This window comes from Nelusetta ayraudi, unplaced genomic scaffold (genome assembly GCF_046127955.1).
Source record: "Nelusetta ayraudi isolate G7.1 ecotype Tasmania unplaced genomic scaffold, CSIRO-AGI_Nayr_v1 ptg000052l, whole genome shotgun sequence".
Lineage (NCBI taxonomy): Eukaryota > Metazoa > Chordata > Actinopteri > Tetraodontiformes > Monacanthidae > Nelusetta > Nelusetta ayraudi.
In genome coordinates this window covers 7,130,363-7,149,421 of record NW_027466102.1, presented here as the reverse complement: position 1 = coordinate 7,149,421, position 19,059 = coordinate 7,130,363, and the positions used below count along the sequence as shown (strand labels likewise).

Sequence of the window (19,059 nt, the reverse complement as noted above, 5' to 3'; positions counted from 1 at the left end):
CTGTTTTACCTGGTCTTTGTCCTTCAGGCTTGCGTCATAGCACCTTCCAAGACTTTTGACAGGCTGCTCAGCTTTCGTGGGGATTGGATCATCTCCAATGCAAAAATCTCAGGTCAGTAAGCACTCCCTTCACCACTGAGATGCTGTGTGACTTGGATGGCTTAAATAAATCTATGGACCTTAAGTCTGTAGGCACTGTACCCCCTCCTCTCACCACTACTTCACTTTGAGATGGCGTCACAACCCCAAAGTAACCGGGGGATTAGCTCAAATGGTAGAGCGCTCGCTTAGCATGCGAGAGGTAGCGGGATCGATGCCCGTATCCTCCAAAAACTCTTTTACTTTTAAATTTCAAGGTATTCATTTTAAGACACCATACCAAAGTGGTTGAAGGTCGCAACACAGGTTACTTGCTACACATGCAAGAGAAGGGAGTGCTCTAAAGTTTAGTTTTTTCAAAAAGTTTATTTACGAAAACCAGTGCCAACAGTGTGTTGGCACAATATAATCAATTGTAGGCCTTTGGTGATGTCTTTGCACAGCTGTTTTACCTGGTCTTTGTCCTTCAGGCTTGCGTCATAGCACCTTCCAAGACTTTTGACAGGCTGCTCAGCTTTCGTGGGGATTGGATCATCTCCAATGCAAAAATCTCAGGTCAGTCAGCACTCCCTTCACCACTGAGATGCTGTGTGACTTGGATGGCTTAAATAAATCTATGGACCTTAAGTCTGTAGGCACTGTACCCCCTCCTCTCACCACTACTTCACTTTGAGATGGCGTCACAAACCCAAAGTAACCGGGGGATTAGCTCAAATGGTAGAGCACTCGCTTAGCATGCGAGAGGTAGCGGGATCGATGCCCGCATCCTCCAAAAACTCTTTTACTTTTAAATTTCAAGGTATTCATTTTAAGACACCATACCAAAGTGGTTGAAGGTCGCAACACAGGTTACTTGCTACACATGCAAGAGAAGGGAGTGCTCTAAAGTTTAGTTTTTTCAAAAAGTTTATTTACGAAAACCAGTGCCAACAGTGTGTTGGCACAATATAATCAATTGTAGGCCTTTGGTGATGTCTTTGCACAGCTGTTTTACCTGGTCTTTGTCCTTCAGGCTTGCTTCATAGCACCTCCCAAGACTTTTGACAGGCTGCTCAGCTATCGTGGGGATTGGATCATCTCCAATGCAAAAATCTCAGGTCAGTACGCACTCCCTTCACCACTGAGATGCTGTGTGACTTGGATAGCTTAAATAAATCTATGGACCTTAAGTCTGTAGGCACTGTACCCCCTCCTCTCACCACTACTTCACTTTGAGATGGCGTCACAACCCCAAAGCAACCGGGGGATTAGCTCAAATGGTAGAGCGCTCGCTTAGCATGCGAGAGGTAGCGGGATCGATGCCCGCATCCTCCAAAAACTCTTTTACTTTTAAATTTCAAGGTATTCATTTTAAGACACCATACCAAAGTGGTTGAAGGTCGCAACACAGGTTACTTGCTACACATGCAAGAGAAGGGAGTGCTCTAAAGTTTAGTTTTTTCAAAAAGTTTATTTACGAAAACCAGTGCCAACAGTGTGTTGGCACAATATAATCAATTGTAGGCCTTTGGTGATGTCTTTGCACAGCTGTTTTACCTGGTCTTTGTCCTTCAGGCTTGCTTCATAGCACCTCCCAAGACTTTTGACAGGCTGCTCAGCTTTCGTGGGGATTGGATCATCTCCAATGAAAAATCTTGGTCAGTAAGCACTCCCTTCACCACTGAGATGCTGTGTGACTTGGATAGCTTAAATAAATCTATGGACCTTAAGTCTGTAGGCACTGCACCCCCTCCTCTCACCACTACTTCACTTTGACATGGCGTCACAAACCCAAAGTAACCGGGGGATTAGCTCAAATGGTAGAGCACTCGCTTAGCATGCGAGAGGTAGCGGGATCGATGCCCACATCCTCCAAAAGCTCTTTTACTTTTAAATTTCAAGGTATTCATTTTAAGACACCATACCAAAGTCGTTGAAGGTCGCAACACACTTGCTACAGGTTATTTGCTACACATGCAAGAGAAGGGAGTGCTCTAAAGTATGGTTTTTTCAAAAAGTGTATTTACGAAAACCAGTGCCAACAGTGTGTTGGCACAATATAATCAATTGTAGGCCTTTGGTGATGTCTTTGCACAGCTGTTTTACCTGGTCTTTGTCCTTCAGGCTTGCGTCATAGCACCTCCCAAGACTTTTGACAGGCTGCTCAGCTATCGTGGGGATTGGATCATCTCCAATGAAAAATCTTGGTCAGTAAGCACTCCCTTCACCACTGAGATGCTGCGTGACTTGGACAGCTGTTTTACTTCGTTGTTCATTCCAAAATTATTGGAATTATAACCAATGACTCATTTACCTATTTGAGAAAACACGGAAAAAACATGGCTATGACCCTGTCTAGTCAATTCAGTATAGTCACAAGATGAAGAAAACAAAAGTAAAAGGATCAGGCTTTTCTTTTTTTGTGTTAATTTTAAAGTGCAAATGTACAAAATAAACTCTACCAAAAATACGTAGAGTTGTACATTACTGGAAATTCTAGTTCAGCCGAGTAAGTAAATTTTCCCAACAACATTCATAACAAAACATATCCATGTATACATTGGTAGGGCCAGAACAAGCCTACAGATGCACAAATCTAGTCTGATGATTCCTGGGATGTATCATGACTTTACAGTAGTAAGTGGGGGATTAGCTCAAATGGAAGAGCGCTCGCTTAGCATGCGAGAGGTAGCGGGATCGATGCCCGCATCCTCCAAATGCTCTTTTACTTTTAAATTTCAAGGTATTCATTTTAAGAGACCGTACCAAAGTGGTTGAAAGTCACAACGCAGGTCATTTGCTACAGATGCAAGAGAAGGGTGTGCTCTAAAGTTTTGTTTTTTCAAAAAGCTTATTGACGAAAACCAGTGCCAACAGTGTGTTGTAATATTTTTAGTTGGTCAAATATAGCCATGTTTGTTTTAAGGTTGCCATCATTACTCTGGAGCATAGAAAAACAAAAAATGCAACACATACATATAAACACGCTGAACGCTGGCTCTGGCTCCTGAATCCCAGGTCCCTCAATAGTTTGGCGGTTGATGTTGCCACGGAACCTCTGCACCGGACCTCCACTAGGTGGATTTCTGTGTTCTAGCCATGATGTTGAGCTTCAGCAGCTAGATCAACATATCGCAGGTGTTTCCGCTCATTTGCCTCATCCACTGCCTCTTCCCAAGGCACGGTGAGTTCAATGATGTAAACCTTCTTTAGGGAGTGGGACCAGAGCACTAAATCAGGTCTTAAGGTGGTGATGGCAATCTCTGGCTCTGGGGAGGATGCAAGGGCCTTTAATACTTGGTTGTGATGCTAAGTGTACCGCCCTTGGCCGAGGCTGGTTTGGCACCCTGTGAGAATGTGCCTGAGGGAAGCTGGCATGGCACACAGGGCACACCCCGGGTCTTCACCAACCCACTGCTGGAGATTGGTTGGTGTCGGAAGGACATCATATGTAGCTCTGATCAAAAAGCTGAGGCGCCTTGCCTCCATTGCCCATACGTCCTTCCAGCTGAAGTTCCTCCTCTCCACACCTTCCCATCATGTACACCACCCCTGCTTGCCAAGGGACACCGCCTTGGCCCACCTCACAGTTTCCTCCGCTGTGGAGCGGAGGCCTTGGCCCAAGTTGGATGGCTAGGTGTAAGTCCAAGGCCTCCCCTTCCTTGCTGAACATTTCCCACAATGTCAGCATGTCTGAGGGCTGATATTGCCTCCTCCACTGCTGTTGCTGGTCTCCATTTACGCCCAGTTGCCAATATTGGTGCATTCTTCCTCACCACCAAGTCTTTGGACCCGTTCAGCGTCATTTGGAGTTGGGTTTTTGCACACTTAATTTCCTCCGTGAGACTGGTGAGAGGCAGCTTGAGGACCCCATCTCCATAGAGGCCAATGGTGGTAGGCAGATGGATTTTATCAATCAATTGTAGGCCTTTGGTGATGTCTTTGCACAGCTGTTTTACCTGGTCTTTGTCCTTCAGGCTTGCGTCATAGCACCTTCCAAGACTTTTGACAGGCTGCTCAGCTTTCGTGGGGATTGGATCATCTCCAATGCAAAAATCTCATGTCAGTAAGCACTCCCTTCAACACTGAGATGCTGCGTGACTTGGATGGCTTAAATAAATCTATGGATCTTAACTCTGTAGGCACTGTACCCTCACCTCTCACCATTACTTGACTGTGACATGACGTCAAAAGTAACTGGGGGATTAGCTCAAATGGTAGAGCGCTCGCTTAGCATGCGAGAGGTAGCGGGATCGATGCCCGCATCCTCCACAGATTCTGATGTTCGGTTCAGTTGATTGTTGCTCATTCCAAAATTATTGGAATTATAACGAATGACTCATTTACCTATTTGACAAAACGGCCGGTGTCTCCAAACAAGTTTTCGGAAATAATAATTAAAAAACATTAGAAACAGAGACATTTCTCACATAATAAACACGGAAAAAACATGGCTATGACCCTGTCAAATCAATCCAGTATAGTCACAATATGCATACTGGAATAAAAACACAAAATGAAGAAAGTAAAAGGATCAGGGTTTTCTTATTTTGTGTTAATTTTAAAGTTTAAATGTACAAAATAAACTCCACCAAACATACATAGAAATTAAGTAGTACATTTCCGGAAATTCTAGGTCCGCTGAGTAAGTAAAATTTCCCAACAACATTAATAACAAAACATATTCATACATACATTAGTAGGGCCAGAACAAGTCTACAGACGCACCAATCTCCTCTGATGATTTCTGGGATGTATCATGACGTCACAGTAGTAACCGGGGGATTAGCTCAAATGGTAGAGCGCTCGCTTAGCATGCGAGAGGTAGCGGGATCGATGCCCGCATCCTCCAAATACTCTTTTACTTTTAAATTTCAAGGTATTCATTTTAAGACACCGTACCAAAGTGGTTGAAGGTCGCAACACAGGTTACTTGCTAAACATGCAAGAGAAGGGAGTGCTCTAAAGTTTTGTTTTTTCAAAAAGCTTATTTACGAAAACCAGTGCCAACGGTGTGTTGTAATATTTGTAGTTGGTCAAATATAGCCATGTTTGTTTATACTAATTATGGAACTTGAAATGTAGGTTGTTTTAAAACATAAAAAAAAACCAACCTGACTACCACAAAACAAGTTTGAAGGTTGCCATCATTACTGTGGAGCATTGAAAAACAAAAAACTGCAACACATACATATAAACACAAGGTATTAAAACAGTGGATCTTAAATCTATGGTCCTTAAGTCTGTAGGGACTGTTCCCCCTCCTCTCACCACTACTTAACTTTGACATGATTTCACAACTGCAAAGTAAGTGGGGGATTAGCTCAAATGGTAGAGCGCTCGCTTTGCATGCGAGAGGTAGCGGGATCGATGCCCGCATCCTCCACAGATTCTGATGTTCAGTTGATTGTTGTTCATTCCAAAATTATTGGAATTATAACCAATGACTCATTTACCTATTTGACAAAACGGCCGGTGTCTCCAAATAAGTTCTCGGAAATAATATTAAAAAAAAACATTAGAAACGCAGACATTTCTCACTGAATAACATGAGGCATTAAGTAAACACGGGGGAAAAATGGCTATGACCCTGTCAGATCCTGTCCAGCATAGTCACAATATGCATACTGGAATAAAAACGCAAGATGAAGAAAACAAAAGTAAAGGGATCAGGCTTTTCTTAATTTGTGTTAATTTTAAAATGCAAATGTACAAAATAAACTCCACCAAAAATATGTAGAAATTAAGTAGTACATTTCCGGAAATTCTAGTTCCGCTGAGTAAGTAAAATTTCCCAACGACATTAATAACAAAACATATTCATACATACATTAGTCGGGCCAGAACAAGTCTACGCTCACAAATCTCCTCTGATGATTCCTGGGATGTATCATGACGTCACAGCAGTAAGTGGGGGATTAGCTCAAATGGTAGAGCGCTCGCTTAGCATGCGAGAGGTAGCGGGATCGATGCCCGCATCCTCCAAAGCCTCTTTTATTTTTAAATTTCAAGGTATTCATTTTAAAAGACCGTACCAAAGTGGTTGAAAGTCACAACACAGGTAACTTGCTTAACAAGCAAGAGAAGGGTGTGCTCTAAAGTTTTGTTTTTGTTTTTTCAAAAAGCTTAATTACGAAAACCAGTGCCAACGGTGTGTTGTAATATTTTTAGTTGGTCAAATATAGCCGTGTTTGTTTATACTAATTATGGAACTTGAAATGTAGGTTGTTTTACGACATAAAGAGAACAAACTGACTACCACAAAACACGTTTGAACGTTGCCATCATTACTGTGCAGCACAGAAAAACAAAAAGCGAAGAAGAAGGGAAAAAAAAAGCAACACATACATGGGACTCCGTACCCATGGTATTATAGCAGCGGATCTTAAATGTATGGTTCCTGCCCCAGATAGCCAACATACACTGGAACGGAACTGGCCCGCATCCGCAGTACGGCAAAGGCGGAGCTGGTCCAGCTCCGTCTCACGCAAGTAGTGTCGGCTCTGATCAGTATTGCGGATCTGGACCGAATAAGCGTCAGACAAGCCAAATGTCTTCAGGTTACCTCCTGGAAAAGTGATCTGGGCCAGATCTGTAAAACGATATAAAAATGACACTGACTCTAGAAGCTGAAACCTCTATCTGGCACGGATCCGGGCCACAGTCAGAAAACATATCGGAGCTAGAAACGGAGGCAAGGACCTTAAAACGGATCCGGGCCAGATGTAATGGCTATCTGGGGCAGGCACTGTACCCCTCCTCTAACCGCTACTTCGCTTTCACATGACGTCACAATCTCGAAGTTACAGGGGGATTAGCTCAAATGGTAGAGCGCTCGCTTAGCATGCGAGAGGTAGCGGGATCGATGCCCGCATCCTCCAACCTATTATTATTATTATTATTATTATTATTATTGTTATTGAGCAACGGTGGAATTTTCAGGTCTTCGTTTTAAACAGCATTTAGGCTACATCACTCCGAAGTGATTTAAATGGAGATCGTACAAATCTCCCTTTTCTTAAAGCTGAAAGTTTTAGCTTTGCTGCTACACATGAACAGCATGTCAACGCCATTTGAAACTTTTAAGTTCTGCCTAGAGCCAAACTGACACGTCTGCGATAAATGTCAACTCATTGCAAAAGTCCCATAAACCTCTAGGGAACACATGAACATAACAGATGAATGGGGTTTTCCAAGATATTAACAGAATCTGAATGATTTCGTTTTGAAATGGTATAATTCTAGTGGAGCAATTGAACCTTGTTGATTTGATTTACAAGGATGATCTCTCATTTTTTTTTCTCTCTATATGATTCAGACATGATAATAAAAGACAAAAGCATGACAGAGGGACAAGATGTGCTGTATTTCCAGCAAGGTTACATAAACGTTTGCTAGGATGTCATTGTACATAAACATAAGACGCATATAGAAGTACAAAATGGTAGAAACTACATTTATTTCAATGTGTTTCACCATATCCAACCCAATCCATAAAACTATCCCAGAGTTCTTATCATGTATTCTAATCATGAGTGATCCCTGATGAAAAAGGGGTCCCAGCTTGGTGTGGTCCAGAAGCAGCATGTAGAACCAAGCAGTTTGAACAATCAAGCCCCTGCGGTGTCCCTCATATGTATCTTCGAATTAAAAAAAACAAAAAAAGTAAAAGAAAAGGAAAGGTATCCATTCGTTTCTTTTGCTCATTCAAAATGTCCACACTTTTCGTCCACTCACTGAGAGGTATTTCACTCTCACATGAAGTCATCGGAATCGTAGCCATCCTGCAAAGAAGCACATTCACACAAATTAACGTGGTGAGGTCTACAGTGGGTTTTAATACCACTATGCTTTCAGCAGCAGTATTGATGACTAATTGACGATAATGAGACCAGCTTTTATGTTTTTATACATGGCATATTTCAATGCAAAACTGTCTTCACCTCATTGGTCTTCATATTTTCAGTCTTCATCATGGAAGTATAGCATCTGTAGAAAAAAATAAACAAGACATTAAAACGTAAAAAAGAAATTCCTAGCTGAAGTGGGGATTCTGTATGTGCCTTTTTTCATAAGATAAATTATTATTTCAAATGTCAGAGTAAAGCTTCAGTCTTTATCTTGTCAATGGCTAAATTACACACACATGATAATGATTTCAAAAATGGTTGTCTTTGGACCTACTTAAGCTCCTCCATCTCCTTTTTCCTCTTCTGCTCTTCCTTCTCTTTCTTCTTGTGTTCTTGGAGTTGAGCTTTCTTTTCATTCCTTTCTTCTTGATCTCTCGACTCTTTCTCCGCTGCCAGGTCAGGGTAGCGCTCTGATTTTGTTTTCTCCAGGCGGTTTACAATTTCATTTACCTTTTTTTCCACCCCTACGATCTTCACCTGGACATTAAAGCATTCAAAGTTATTGTTTGCATATAACCGTCAAAGTAATATCAGTGGTACTGTATCACAATATCAAAAAAATATTGTTTCTTTTTTGAAGTATACATCTATGAACCAGTCAAGGACAACAGACCAGAGCAAAGGTAAGGCCAACAAGGGAGCCAGATGACACAAGACCGGGGTCCTCAAAGACCACTTTGATTGCAGATTTACTAATATTATTTATATGGTTTGAATTGCTGTTGAAACACTGACCTCTTTCTGTCGATGGAAGCCGATCTGTCCAACATCCATTTCTCCAGTTTTCTTAAGGTTGGCCCATGGTGTGTACACCACATTGATGTTGTTCATCTTACAGCCTTACGGCACACAAAACAAATTGCATTGAACGAATATTGTACATTTTTGGAGTGTATGAAAAGTTCAATGGCCACCTATGTTGTACATACTTTAAAGTGGCTGAATGCAAAATAATTTCACAATTTTACTGGAAAGTCAAGTGAAGAAGTCAGGATATAATAATGCAAGTGAGAGGATGTCCCTCTTTAAGTTTCTTCTGTACTTTTCTTTTCTTTGTTTTGGATGGTTGTTTTAAACTTTTGCTTGCTGCTGCAGACGATCATTACCTTGGATGCTGTTGTTTTTCACCAACTGCGCACAGTCTATTAACACCTCTGGTGGGATATCATCTATCGTCTGACCCTGGAAAGGACAAGCACAGAGCAACGGGCAGAACTCTTAGTGCGTAACCCTATTAGTTTGTTTAAATTTGCCTACTGATGCACTATTAAATAAAAAAAGAAATTGTGGTCACAAAAAGATAACCAATATCAGCTACGAAATTTAAGAAGCGTGAAAACAAAGTCTGAAAAGAAAGTCTTCAATTATGAAGACTTTCTGTATCTATTAATTATTTTCACAGCATATCTAAAGACACAAGAACTTTAAATACACAGTGGATAAAAACAAAATGAATTTGTATTTGAGGCCCATCTGTTTTACGTCTACATTAACTTTACTTTGAGAATATACTGTATCTGAAATGTGTGGGATTTTTTTTTTATTTTTTATTTTTTTTTTTTTACCTTTGGTAGTCTCAGATAAACGTGAGCTGAAGATAATTTGTCCACGTGAAACCTGCAATATCAAACAACATGATAAACGACTCACGCTTGGTACTCGCTTGTCAGTGGTTTTGTCTCCTTTCTTGCAAATTATTTCTAATGCTAACATTTCTGATTAAACGTAATGTTAGCTATTCCAAAAAGGGACAATAAGAAAAAACAAAAACAATACCACCAAAAACATTTTAATCTCACCAGATGTCCTCGGGCCAGCCGTACTTTATTAGATCTTCATCTGCAAAAACATGTGACATAATGTGTAATGCATAACTATACATTTTAGAATATAGCAGGAAACGGTCACGTAAATAAAAGATAGATGTTGCTCAGGACAGGACACGGCATCAAGATTATTATTATTTTTTTTGACTTACTTTCATATTTATCTTTTCCCATGTATATTGTGTAGGATGGAGTGAGCACTGACAGAGGTAAACAGACAAAAATGAAAATTACAAGATGACAAAAACATATTACTGTCACATCAATAGGAAATAACATAGAGGTATAAAATTAGAATCGAGGCTGAGAGAGTTAGTACTTGCTAGCTAGGCTAAAAAGCTAATGCAGTCGCTAAGTAATGCCTTTACTCACCGGCACTTGTGAAGTAAAACACCATCTTAAACTATTTAGCAACCCACAATAAGCGGCAAATTCATATGACAGAAATTCTAACACGATTAAAAGTCGAGCCGATTGTTTCCGATGGTCGATATTCCTGTTACTTCGGCATGTACAAGTTAACCCCGGAAGGGCTACTGCATCAAGCTACATCGACCGAACAAAGTTTTAAGTTTTGGATTTATTCTTAGAACTATGTGGTTGTACTTAACATTTTAAGAGCTGTTTTCATTTTATTTTAAGCCCCTGTTGCTGACATAGTTGATTCATTTGCCGTTTTGAGAATTCGGTTGAACAACGCCTGTAGATGATAAAGTTAAGCAATAAAAACGAAACAGACATCTTTTATTTTGAAAGTCAGAAACTAAGCGTGAGTGAAAACGTACTTCCGCTTCCGGGTGCTTTTTGGAGACTGGCGCGCGCTGTTCAAAACATAGAGGAGAAACGCGGGCAGAAAGAACGGAGGAACTTTTAGTGACTTAAGTCACGAAATTGTATCGCTTTTCTGCGATATAAAACACAGAGACGTGTTCGGTAAGATGCATGCATACATTCTACCCTCGGTGTTTGACAATATTCTCCTCTCTTCAAAGTTGCGCCTTCACGAGACGCGAAGTATTTGTTTTCGTAACTTATGAATTGACTTCAAATCCATTCAGTTGAAGCATACGTCGCGCGAAAATTACTAAGACAATAATGGTTTATTGGTGGTTAGAAATGGTAATATTCCTGAATTGTCTTTTTGTGGAAGAGACACTTGTTTTGTGTTTATTAGCTATATCCATCCCGCCAACCTGCGTCACGCCAGTGAGCCTGACTCTACTACTATTAGCCTCTATGGCGGGCACCCAGCTAACTGGCGTTTTATCGTGGTAGGCTTCCAGGCGTCGTGTCCTTAAAAGAGCGGCAATTTATAAGCTTAAAACAATATGTCGGCTACATTTGTTAAAAATAGTTGCTCTAATTGATCCGTCCACGCTATCAAACATTTAGCCCTCGGCTTAACATCCAGAAATAAGCCGAGAGTATTTTAAAGTGGCGTGGATTAAACACGCCTCTTGTAACTTTCCCGGGGATGAATCCAGTTCAAGAACTAAATGTTTGACTTGGCACGTGCGTTCCCTTTCTTTCAAAACTGCAGTGTTGGGTTGGGGGTTGTTGAGCGAGGTAGGCGTGTTTTTCATCACGTCTCATTGGTCGTCTATTGCTTGCCTCCTGTGTCTAAAGCCCAAAGGAAAAACTTCGTGAAGATGATGCTGACTACGCGGAAGAGGAAGCTCAACTCTTTGGATCCCGACGGGTGAGATGCGAAAAGTGATTGGCTGCTTGACTGCTTGAAAACGATTAAGCTCATTAGGACCTTTGGTTACATGCTACTGGTGGAATACGATTCAGCTTGATTTTCGTAATCTTGTCCATACGTCTTTGCCTCAGCTGCCCTTTCCTATGTATTTTGCGTCACCTTTAAACCAGACTCTAGTACTGTATTGCAAAATCTCACCACCGAATGCCCCTTGTGACAAATATTTTGGCTTTATCCTGGCTCAATGGGTCAAAAATGCCGTGTTTATTTTCACACTCTGTTTTCTTTTTACGTTAATCGATCATGTCTGACTTCAATTGCAGTCCTTCCAAGAAGGGAACGAGACGAGAGCCGTCCGTGGACAGGAGGTCCCCCAGAAAGAAGCCAGCTGGACGTCAGAACGACAAGCATGTTCTATCACCGCAGAGATCCCCGCGCAAGCTAGCAGGCAGGCTTCCCGAGTGAAGGCATTATTTGGGGTGCAATGGTTCCTAAAATCTTTATCTCATCTTGATTTCCCTCCCCTTTTCATTCCCCCCCGCCCCCAGGCTCTCCTGTGAAACCACCTCGTAAATCTCCACTCAAACGGTCCTTGGTGCCGGGCTCTTTCTACGGCAAGAAGACGGCTGTGTATCTCACACCGCTGGAGAGGAAGGCAATCAAGGAGGCTGTTCCTCCACCTCCTCCTCTTCCTCCTCCTGTCCCTTCACCTCCGACACAGAAGATGATGGGCAAGAAGGAGAAGAAGCAGGTCAAAGGAAGGAAAAAGCCAGGGAAGGTGGCCGCAGAATCCAAAAAACCAGGGAAAAAGTGGGCCGTCCAACCGTTTTCAACAGTGGCAAAGACGATCAGGCTGTCCAAGATGAACAACAGGTTTGTCTTCGAATCTTCCCGGTCCCAGATCGGTTGCCGTTGTTGGCTGTTCGGAATTGAGGATTTTAGTCGTTTCGGCCCCCTTTTCTTCTTTTTGAATTAACATCAATTTGTGATTTACGCCATAGATGCGCCACAGCGAAACCCGTGGCCCCCTCCAGCAGCAGCAGCAGCAGCAGCAGCAGCTGCACCAAGCCAGCCGAATCCAAGAAGGCGATCACCGTCTCCTTCAGCAGCCTGAAACCCAAGCCAAAGATATTCGTCGGAGCCGCCTTCTTCAGCACGGGGAAAAAACGCATGTCCATGTTCAAGAAATCGGCGCCAAAATCGTTGACAAGGACGACCTCGGCTCCAGTGAGACCGCAGTCTGTCCCGCCGCAGAAGAGCGAGCAGCAGCCTCCTGCTCCGGTGACCAACCTGCCGCAGAAACCGCCTGCTAAGGTGAGGATGATGTATACAATGTATTCATTCAAAGGGCCGGCTTGAAAGAGTTTGCATAGCGGTGGATTATAATGCGTTTTGTGTTTCTTGCGATTGCAGCTTTGCCAGGTTGTGTATGTTCACGCTTGAGCACAAATGTTGTAGGTTCTCTGTGTCTTCTAATGCGTTTTGTATGATCAGCACATCGGATAACACTTATCAAAGTATTTATTAATCGTTAGTTGACCTTATTGATCGATTAACGATTCATTGATAAGCAGTGATTTTTTTTCCTGATAACTTAAATTTCACAATGAAAAATGCTTAAGGAACACATTATTTAACCCTTAAATAATGTTGATGGTCAAATGTAACCAATTTTTTCCATTTGAGAACAGTAACAACACTCTAAACATTCATCCTCTGTGTTACGTTGACTTCTCACGGATCACGTTTCAACTTTTTTTTGTTTTATGTTGTTTAAAAGTAACTTGTTCTCGGTATACGGGAATACACCTTCCATTTAACAAAAAAACAGTGCAAACATGTTCAATTAATTGTGACTAATTTAATTTAATCGATTAAATTCTTAATCGACAACTAATCGATGAATTGTTAACATCCCTAGTTTGCGTAGATCTATCGACATTTCCCGTACTTTCTCTCCTTGTCTTCACTGCAACACCTGTGTCCTGCACTGCTAAAACATCACTCATGTACAGTACATTCAGTATACTGGAGGCGCTCGATCTGTGACATGTAGAAAATGTGCTTTTAATGTCCATTGAAAATAAACAAAAGCGAAAGAAACAATAAAATCAGTGTCTTTGAAGCCCCACGGTATTTAACTCCTCACTGAAATGACTCTTAAAACACTGGAAACAATTATGAAATACAGCTATTTTATGACTCGCTTGCTATTAATATAATTTGTTCAAGTTAGACGGGCCAGATTGAAAAGCTTAATGGGCCGCATATGGCCCCCGGGCCGTAGTTTTCCCACACCTGTTCCACCTGACAATGGCTTAACAAAATGGACTAAATGTTTCTGGTGTCATTAAGGTCCTGCACCTTTTAAAATGGATTTTCTTTGTATTTGTTCCTGGTTGTTTTCTGCAGACTGATACCCAGCCAGTGGAGACCAAGGAGCAGCAGCCATCGCCAAGGCAGAAAGTGAAGTTTGATCCGCTGGACTGGCTGGACTCTGCCAGTGAACTGCCCGAAACTCCAGAAACTTCAAGGTGCATCAGAACAACAATAATAATAATAAATAAATAAAAGAAAATAACTTTGCAAAAATGTTCAATTGAAAACAGGTTATAGTGTCATATAGTGTTCAGTGCTCGTCTCCCGTTTCACTAACGGTCATTTTTTCTTCCACAGCTCTCTGCAACTGTTGGAAAAACACGGGATCACCAAAGAGCTGAGGGTCGTTTTGACAAGGACGCCAACACGGAGTTCTGCGCCCTCATCATCCCTCAGTACTCAGGTAGACTTTACACTTTATACCCCGTTTACTCAGCAAACAGGCCCTTTTAGTTTCTGGGTGAGGTGTTTACTGTGAAATGTTAATTTGAGTAACTTTTCAGTTTCAGTCATCAGTAATGTTTGTTTGTTTTTTTCCTCCCCACCAGGACGTCTCCCTGACAGAAAGTCAATTAGAGAACGATCTTAATAGAGTGAGCCCCACAGCTGCTGCTACCAGCCCACCAGCTAAAGGTAAACACACACAGGACCGATAGCAAAGCTTCCGATACCGACCGAAATGCTGACAGTACATTGAGTTATTTCGCATTTGAACATTTTTTTTGTCCCCTTGAGCAGCAGTTTAAACGGTCTCGTTCATTTCTCTTAAGATGCGTTTGTCATTCTCCCAACAGAACCTGCAGCGCTGTATCCCATCTTTGGTTCCAAGAGGTGAGACATTCTCCACCGAAAGCAATATTTTAACCCCCCTCCCCTCTTCTCAGAATGAATGGATGGATGGATGAATGAAGGAATGAATAAGTGAAATTTATAATATGCTTTGTAAAAGTTAAGGCTGTTCCACCTTTTTATTTCTCCTCGCTTGAACTTCCGCTGTTCTCAGTAGTGTCCACCAGGGGTCAGCAACCTTTTTGAACTTGAGAGTTTCTTCACGGTTACGATTACGACTCGAGCACTCAACACCCGTATCGGTACCAATACCTCATACTGATATCGGTGCTTCCCTAATAATGAATGATACTCACTGATGTGTAGAAACTGATCACGTTCATGTCTCACAATAATTATCAATAATGATAATATTCATAGTAACAGTGATTCATCTCAATATTTTCCACTTAATTTCCGTTAATCAGAGTTCACCTAAACTTCTCGAGACTTCACGACTCAAAAAGTGTTTTCGGGCCTGTGGGCGACTCGTGTGGCCTGGCGCCCCCTGGTGTTCACCAACAGTGCAAATTCCATTATGCCAGCCGATATATATGCTGTAGTTCTGGGCAACAGTTTGCCTTGCAGCTGCAATATTACTGAAGACTTTAGTCTAGCATCGCCTTGTGTTTAACCTTTTTTTTCTTTTTTGGTGCCTCGAAGATTAAGAAGAGCTCTGCAGTCGCCTCTGTCCTGCAGCACCCCCTCTGGCCCGGCCGCGTCATCGCAGTCTTCGTCTGCTGCCAAGGAGCGACTTGTTCGTAGACGGAAGGACAGACAGGACGATGACCAGCTCGTCATCGTACGTTGACGTTTGACACAAGTCACTGCCGCGTTCACCTTTTCCACCAGTGTTTGAAAAAAATGTATTTCCTGTGTGCAGGATGCCGGCCAGAAGCAGTTTGGAGCGACGACCTGCAGCTCGTGCGGGATGGTGTACAGTGCCGACAACCCAGAGGACAAGTTCCAACACAGCCAGTTCCACCAGCGCTTCCTCGACTCCATTAAGTTTGTGGTGAGCAGATGATCCATCCTGACTTTCTCCATATTCTTGAATACACACAGACACATAGCTGGGCCTCAAAAATATGTGAATTATACACATTTTTGGTGTGTTTGTGTTCTTTCTAAATCAGGGGCACTAAGTCAAATTTCAAAAAAAGGCTAAATGAGAGATTTAAACCTCCAAATGGAGATTGCAGATTCCCAACTCTCCTACTGTTGTTATGTCCATAATAAGTCTCTACTAAAACACACATATGATGCATTAAAGATTATGTGTGTAATATTTGGAGATTTTAAAGAAGAAATGGCGACATCAAGTGGTTACATTTTCGATTGCAGCGTCTTTCACTCGCCTCCCTCTCCTGAGTTTGCCAGTGAACTACTGTGGCCTACACACCCAAACCCGGATACCTCGTCCACCTTCTTCTTTGTTGGTTTATTTGAGGACACCATAAACGTGCTGTCAGGCGGGCTGGATTGTCCACACCAGGCTCCCTTAGAAATATGGCGGTGCAAGATGGCAGCGAACTTGGAGCAAGAGCTTTATGGCACTGCGATTATACACTTTTATTAATGTACTTATGGGCAGTGTATCCAACTTTTCCCATAACAAAAATCATAAATCAAACCACATATTACACACTGGACCTTTAAGTTAGTTTCACTGGTTTCAAACCCAGACAGTTATGTTCCTCTTTTAAACTCTAAGGTCGGTTGTGTTGGTCTCTGTTGTGTTTTACAGGGCTGGAAGAAGGAGCGTGTGGTGGCCGAGTTTTGGGATGGAAAAATTCTGCTCGTCCTGCCAGACGATCCCAAATACGCCGTCAAAAAGGTGCGAGTTCGCAAACCGCTACTGGTCCCGTCTCTGAGATTTCCCCTTGGTCGCCAGTGTCACTGTAGCACAAACTGTACACGACGGAGCTCTAATACAAGTGTCAAAAAAACCAAACAAACAAAAAAACTCACTAATGACGCCCTGCTTCAGGCCGAGGACGTGCGCTGCATCGCGGACAACGAGCTGGGTTTCCAGCAGGTGACCCTGAGCCGACCCGCCCAGGCCAAGACCTACCTGTTCATCAACTCGGAGCGCATGGTGGTGGGCTGTCTGGTCGCCGAGAACATTCGCCAGGTGACTTTGCCTTTGGCATTTTTTTTTTAACATGTAGCTTTCATTTGTCACATGCCGCGTTACATGGCAGTGAAATGTTGGTTTGGCAGAAAACAATGAGATGAGAGTGCATACAAGGAATGAGTGTTGTGCAGTATAATGTCATGTAATGTAATATAGTTTGGTTTAGTTTAACTCTTGACACTACACCATTTAGTATATAATAATACTATCGACAGTAATAGTATATATGTAATAGTCGTAATAATAATCGTGCAATAGTGCAGTATAATATAATAAACATTAACAAACATTTTACACATACTCCACAACAGAGTGTCATAGAATGGAATGCTTTTGATAATCCCACATTGTAGAAATGTACATAATTACAGCATCAATATAATACAAAGAGAAGAAAAATTCCATTCATTAAAAAGAAATAGAATAAAATCTAAATTGAAACAGTTGAAGGCAGTCGAAGGTCACACGCATCTCTTCGCCCCGTCAACCCCCCTGCCCCCCCCCCCCCCAGGCGTACAGAGTTCTGGAGCAGCCGGAGAACCACAAGGACATGAGGAGGGACGACTTCATGGAGCGACACCGCGCCTGGTGCTGCTCCACCGCCCCAGAGGCGGCGCTGTGCGGGGTCAGTCGGATCTGGGTGTTCAGTCTGGCCAGACGGCAGAACATCGCCACCCGCATGCTGGATACCGTCAGGTGGGTTCTCCCCCTGCCCCACCCCCCACGAAAAAAACGAATAAGCTAGTGCTAGCAGTTGATTTAAGGTGGAGGAGGGAGGAAGCGAGTCAAGCTAGGAGTTTTAAACATGTACTGCTCAAATTTGGGATTCTTGACCAAACAAACAATAGTTTATTGTTGGAAGTGGAGCACCAAAATTAATATAGCCCATCTGGAAATTGCCATTATGGGGACATTGTGTAAAATTTGGCCTAATTTTTGATCTTTATTTTGGTAAAGGCTTAACATGCAGCCCATAAATACGTGATTAAAAGTGTATAATCGCAGTAGAATAAAAGTAATTTAGTTCCCTTACCAACGATCCTCATTTATATATATATGAGAATATACAAAGATCAAGCCCCACTAAGCTGCCATCTTGCAACGCCATATTTCTAAGGAAGCCTGGTGTGGACAATCCAGCCCACCTGACCGCACGTTTATGGTGTTTAAATAAAGCAATGAGAAGAAGGCGGACGAGGTATCCGGGTTTGTGTGCGAAGGCCACAGTAGCTCACCGGCAAGCTAAAGGAGAGAGAGGGAATGGAGTCCGTAAGGGGCCTGCAATCTAGAATCTAACCACTTGGTGTCGCTGTTTCTTCTTAAAACGCCTCAAAAATTACGCAGTTAACCTTTAAGTAATGAACGCTAATTCCCAATTCTTCTCTCCCACTCTCTGTGTTTTTTTTGCTTTCAGGAGCTCCTTCATGTACGGCAGTCACCTGACCAAGGAGGAAATCGCCTTCTCTGACCCGACGCCAGACGGCAAATTATTTGCAACCAAGTACTTTAACACACCGGCCTTCCTCGTTTACAACTTTGTTGCGTGAAGCCGCCGCGGGACGTCGGACGAAAAAAATGTTCCGGACGCATCCCCGTTTGAACCGACACATCGCAATGTTCTCGCAGTTCTTCGAGCAACGGTAACACTTCATTTGTGAATCAACAACTGTTGTGGGTTTTTTTTGTCTGCCAGGTGTTAAGTTCACGTTTAAAGGTTGTGTTTGTGAGATTCAACTCGGATTTTTGCAAACTTATAGGTTTAGAGGATTTCAAAGGATGCCCGTGTTATCCCTCAGTATTTATACTCGGTACAGCTCCACTGAGCAGTAAAGGGTTTTTTTTTTGCAGTCAATGAAAATATTTCATGTTTCAAACACAACTCGCTTAATATATCGTGATCGAAGGTTTGTTGCGAACATTTTTTTTTTTTTTCCTTCAAGAAAAAAAGCCTTCTAGTTTTTAATAGATTCATCTAACTATTTAATTTCCTCCAAATGTTTCCTTGTGTTTTAAACTTTTTTTTTTGCTCTCAAGGTTTGTGCAGTAATGGAAAATGCTTATGGAAGGTGAATGCTAATTTTGTTGAAGCATTCTGTTTGTAAATGAATCTAATAAACGCACAGATTTAGTTTCACAAGGTGTAGGTGTTTTATTTATTTTTTTATTGTTTTAGGAACCACTAAAACAATAAAAAAAAAT

At 42.1% G+C, this 19,059-nt stretch overlaps 2 protein-coding genes and 9 non-coding genes across 11 annotated transcripts; 10 read left to right on the top strand and 1 right to left on the bottom strand.

The window, feature by feature from the left end:
- The first annotated feature begins 256 nt into the window (after nucleotides 1-256).
- On the top strand, nucleotides 257-329 carry trnaa-agc (transfer RNA alanine (anticodon AGC)). Its single transcript has one exon. It is a non-coding gene; the product is annotated as a tRNA-Ala (tRNA).
- Nucleotides 330-798: 469 nt separating this feature from the next.
- On the top strand, nucleotides 799-871 carry trnaa-agc (transfer RNA alanine (anticodon AGC)). Its single transcript has one exon. It is a non-coding gene; the product is annotated as a tRNA-Ala (tRNA).
- Nucleotides 872-1,340: 469 nt separating this feature from the next.
- Nucleotides 1,341-1,413, top strand: trnaa-agc (transfer RNA alanine (anticodon AGC)). Its single transcript has one exon. It is a non-coding gene; the product is annotated as a tRNA-Ala (tRNA).
- Nucleotides 1,414-2,721: 1,308 nt separating this feature from the next.
- On the top strand, nucleotides 2,722-2,794 carry trnaa-agc (transfer RNA alanine (anticodon AGC)). The gene has a single exon. It is a non-coding gene; the product is annotated as a tRNA-Ala (tRNA).
- A 1,483-nt stretch (nucleotides 2,795-4,277) lies between these two features.
- trnaa-agc (transfer RNA alanine (anticodon AGC)) lies at nucleotides 4,278-4,350 on the top strand. The gene has a single exon. It is a non-coding gene; the product is annotated as a tRNA-Ala (tRNA).
- Nucleotides 4,351-4,857: 507 nt separating this feature from the next.
- trnaa-agc (transfer RNA alanine (anticodon AGC)) lies at nucleotides 4,858-4,930 on the top strand. The gene has a single exon. It is a non-coding gene; the product is annotated as a tRNA-Ala (tRNA).
- Nucleotides 4,931-5,391: 461 nt separating this feature from the next.
- Nucleotides 5,392-5,464, top strand: trnaa-ugc (transfer RNA alanine (anticodon UGC)). Its single transcript has one exon. It is a non-coding gene; the product is annotated as a tRNA-Ala (tRNA).
- A 526-nt stretch (nucleotides 5,465-5,990) lies between these two features.
- On the top strand, nucleotides 5,991-6,063 carry trnaa-agc (transfer RNA alanine (anticodon AGC)). The gene has a single exon. It is a non-coding gene; the product is annotated as a tRNA-Ala (tRNA).
- Nucleotides 6,064-6,886: 823 nt separating this feature from the next.
- On the top strand, nucleotides 6,887-6,959 carry trnaa-agc (transfer RNA alanine (anticodon AGC)). Its single transcript has one exon. It is a non-coding gene; the product is annotated as a tRNA-Ala (tRNA).
- Nucleotides 6,960-7,425: 466 nt separating this feature from the next.
- On the bottom strand, nucleotides 7,426-10,478 carry ccdc25 (coiled-coil domain containing 25). Its single transcript, XM_076037545.1, has 9 exons — nucleotides 10,187-10,478; nucleotides 9,967-10,014; nucleotides 9,788-9,827; nucleotides 9,554-9,605; nucleotides 9,095-9,170; nucleotides 8,724-8,827; nucleotides 8,263-8,465; nucleotides 8,022-8,067; nucleotides 7,426-7,862 (listed from the first exon to the last, which is right to left on the bottom strand). The coding sequence occupies exons 1-9, from the start codon at nucleotides 10,209-10,211 to the stop codon at nucleotides 7,833-7,835; spliced, it is 624 nt and encodes a 207-aa protein (XP_075893660.1). The 5' UTR covers nucleotides 10,212-10,478; the 3' UTR covers nucleotides 7,426-7,832.
- Nucleotides 10,479-10,614: 136 nt separating this feature from the next.
- Nucleotides 10,615-18,986, top strand: esco2 (establishment of sister chromatid cohesion N-acetyltransferase 2). Its single transcript, XM_076037546.1, has 15 exons — nucleotides 10,615-10,747; nucleotides 11,355-11,513; nucleotides 11,840-11,964; nucleotides 12,065-12,389; nucleotides 12,518-12,830; nucleotides 13,929-14,050; nucleotides 14,193-14,298; nucleotides 14,444-14,528; nucleotides 14,690-14,726; nucleotides 15,387-15,525; nucleotides 15,607-15,738; nucleotides 16,471-16,560; nucleotides 16,714-16,857; nucleotides 17,372-17,556; nucleotides 18,275-18,986. The coding sequence occupies exons 2-15, from the start codon at nucleotides 11,464-11,466 to the stop codon at nucleotides 18,405-18,407; spliced, it is 1,986 nt and encodes a 661-aa protein (XP_075893661.1). The 5' UTR covers nucleotides 10,615-10,747; nucleotides 11,355-11,463; the 3' UTR covers nucleotides 18,408-18,986.
- Nucleotides 18,987-19,059: the final 73 nt, after the last annotated feature.

Coding starts and splice junctions, on each gene's coding strand:
- esco2 (XM_076037546.1), top strand. CDS start 11,464: ATGATGCTGACTACGCGGAAGAGGAAGCTCAACTCTTTGGATCCCGAC. Junction 11,514..11,839: donor AACTCTTTGGATCCCGACGG/GTGAGATGCGAA, acceptor CTTCAATTGCAG/TCCTTCCAAGAAGGGAACGA. Junction 14,529..14,689: donor TACCAGCCCACCAGCTAAAG/GTAAACACACAC, acceptor TTCTCCCAACAG/AACCTGCAGCGCTGTATCCC.
- ccdc25 (XM_076037545.1), bottom strand. CDS start 10,211: ATGGTGTTTTACTTCACAAGTGCCG. Junction 10,015..10,186: donor GTTTTACTTCACAAGTGCCG/GTGAGTAAAGGC, acceptor TACCTCTGTCAG/TGCTCACTCCATCCTACACA. Junction 8,466..8,723: donor GCTTCCATCGACAGAAAGAG/GTCAGTGTTTCA, acceptor TTTAATGTCCAG/GTGAAGATCGTAGGGGTGGA.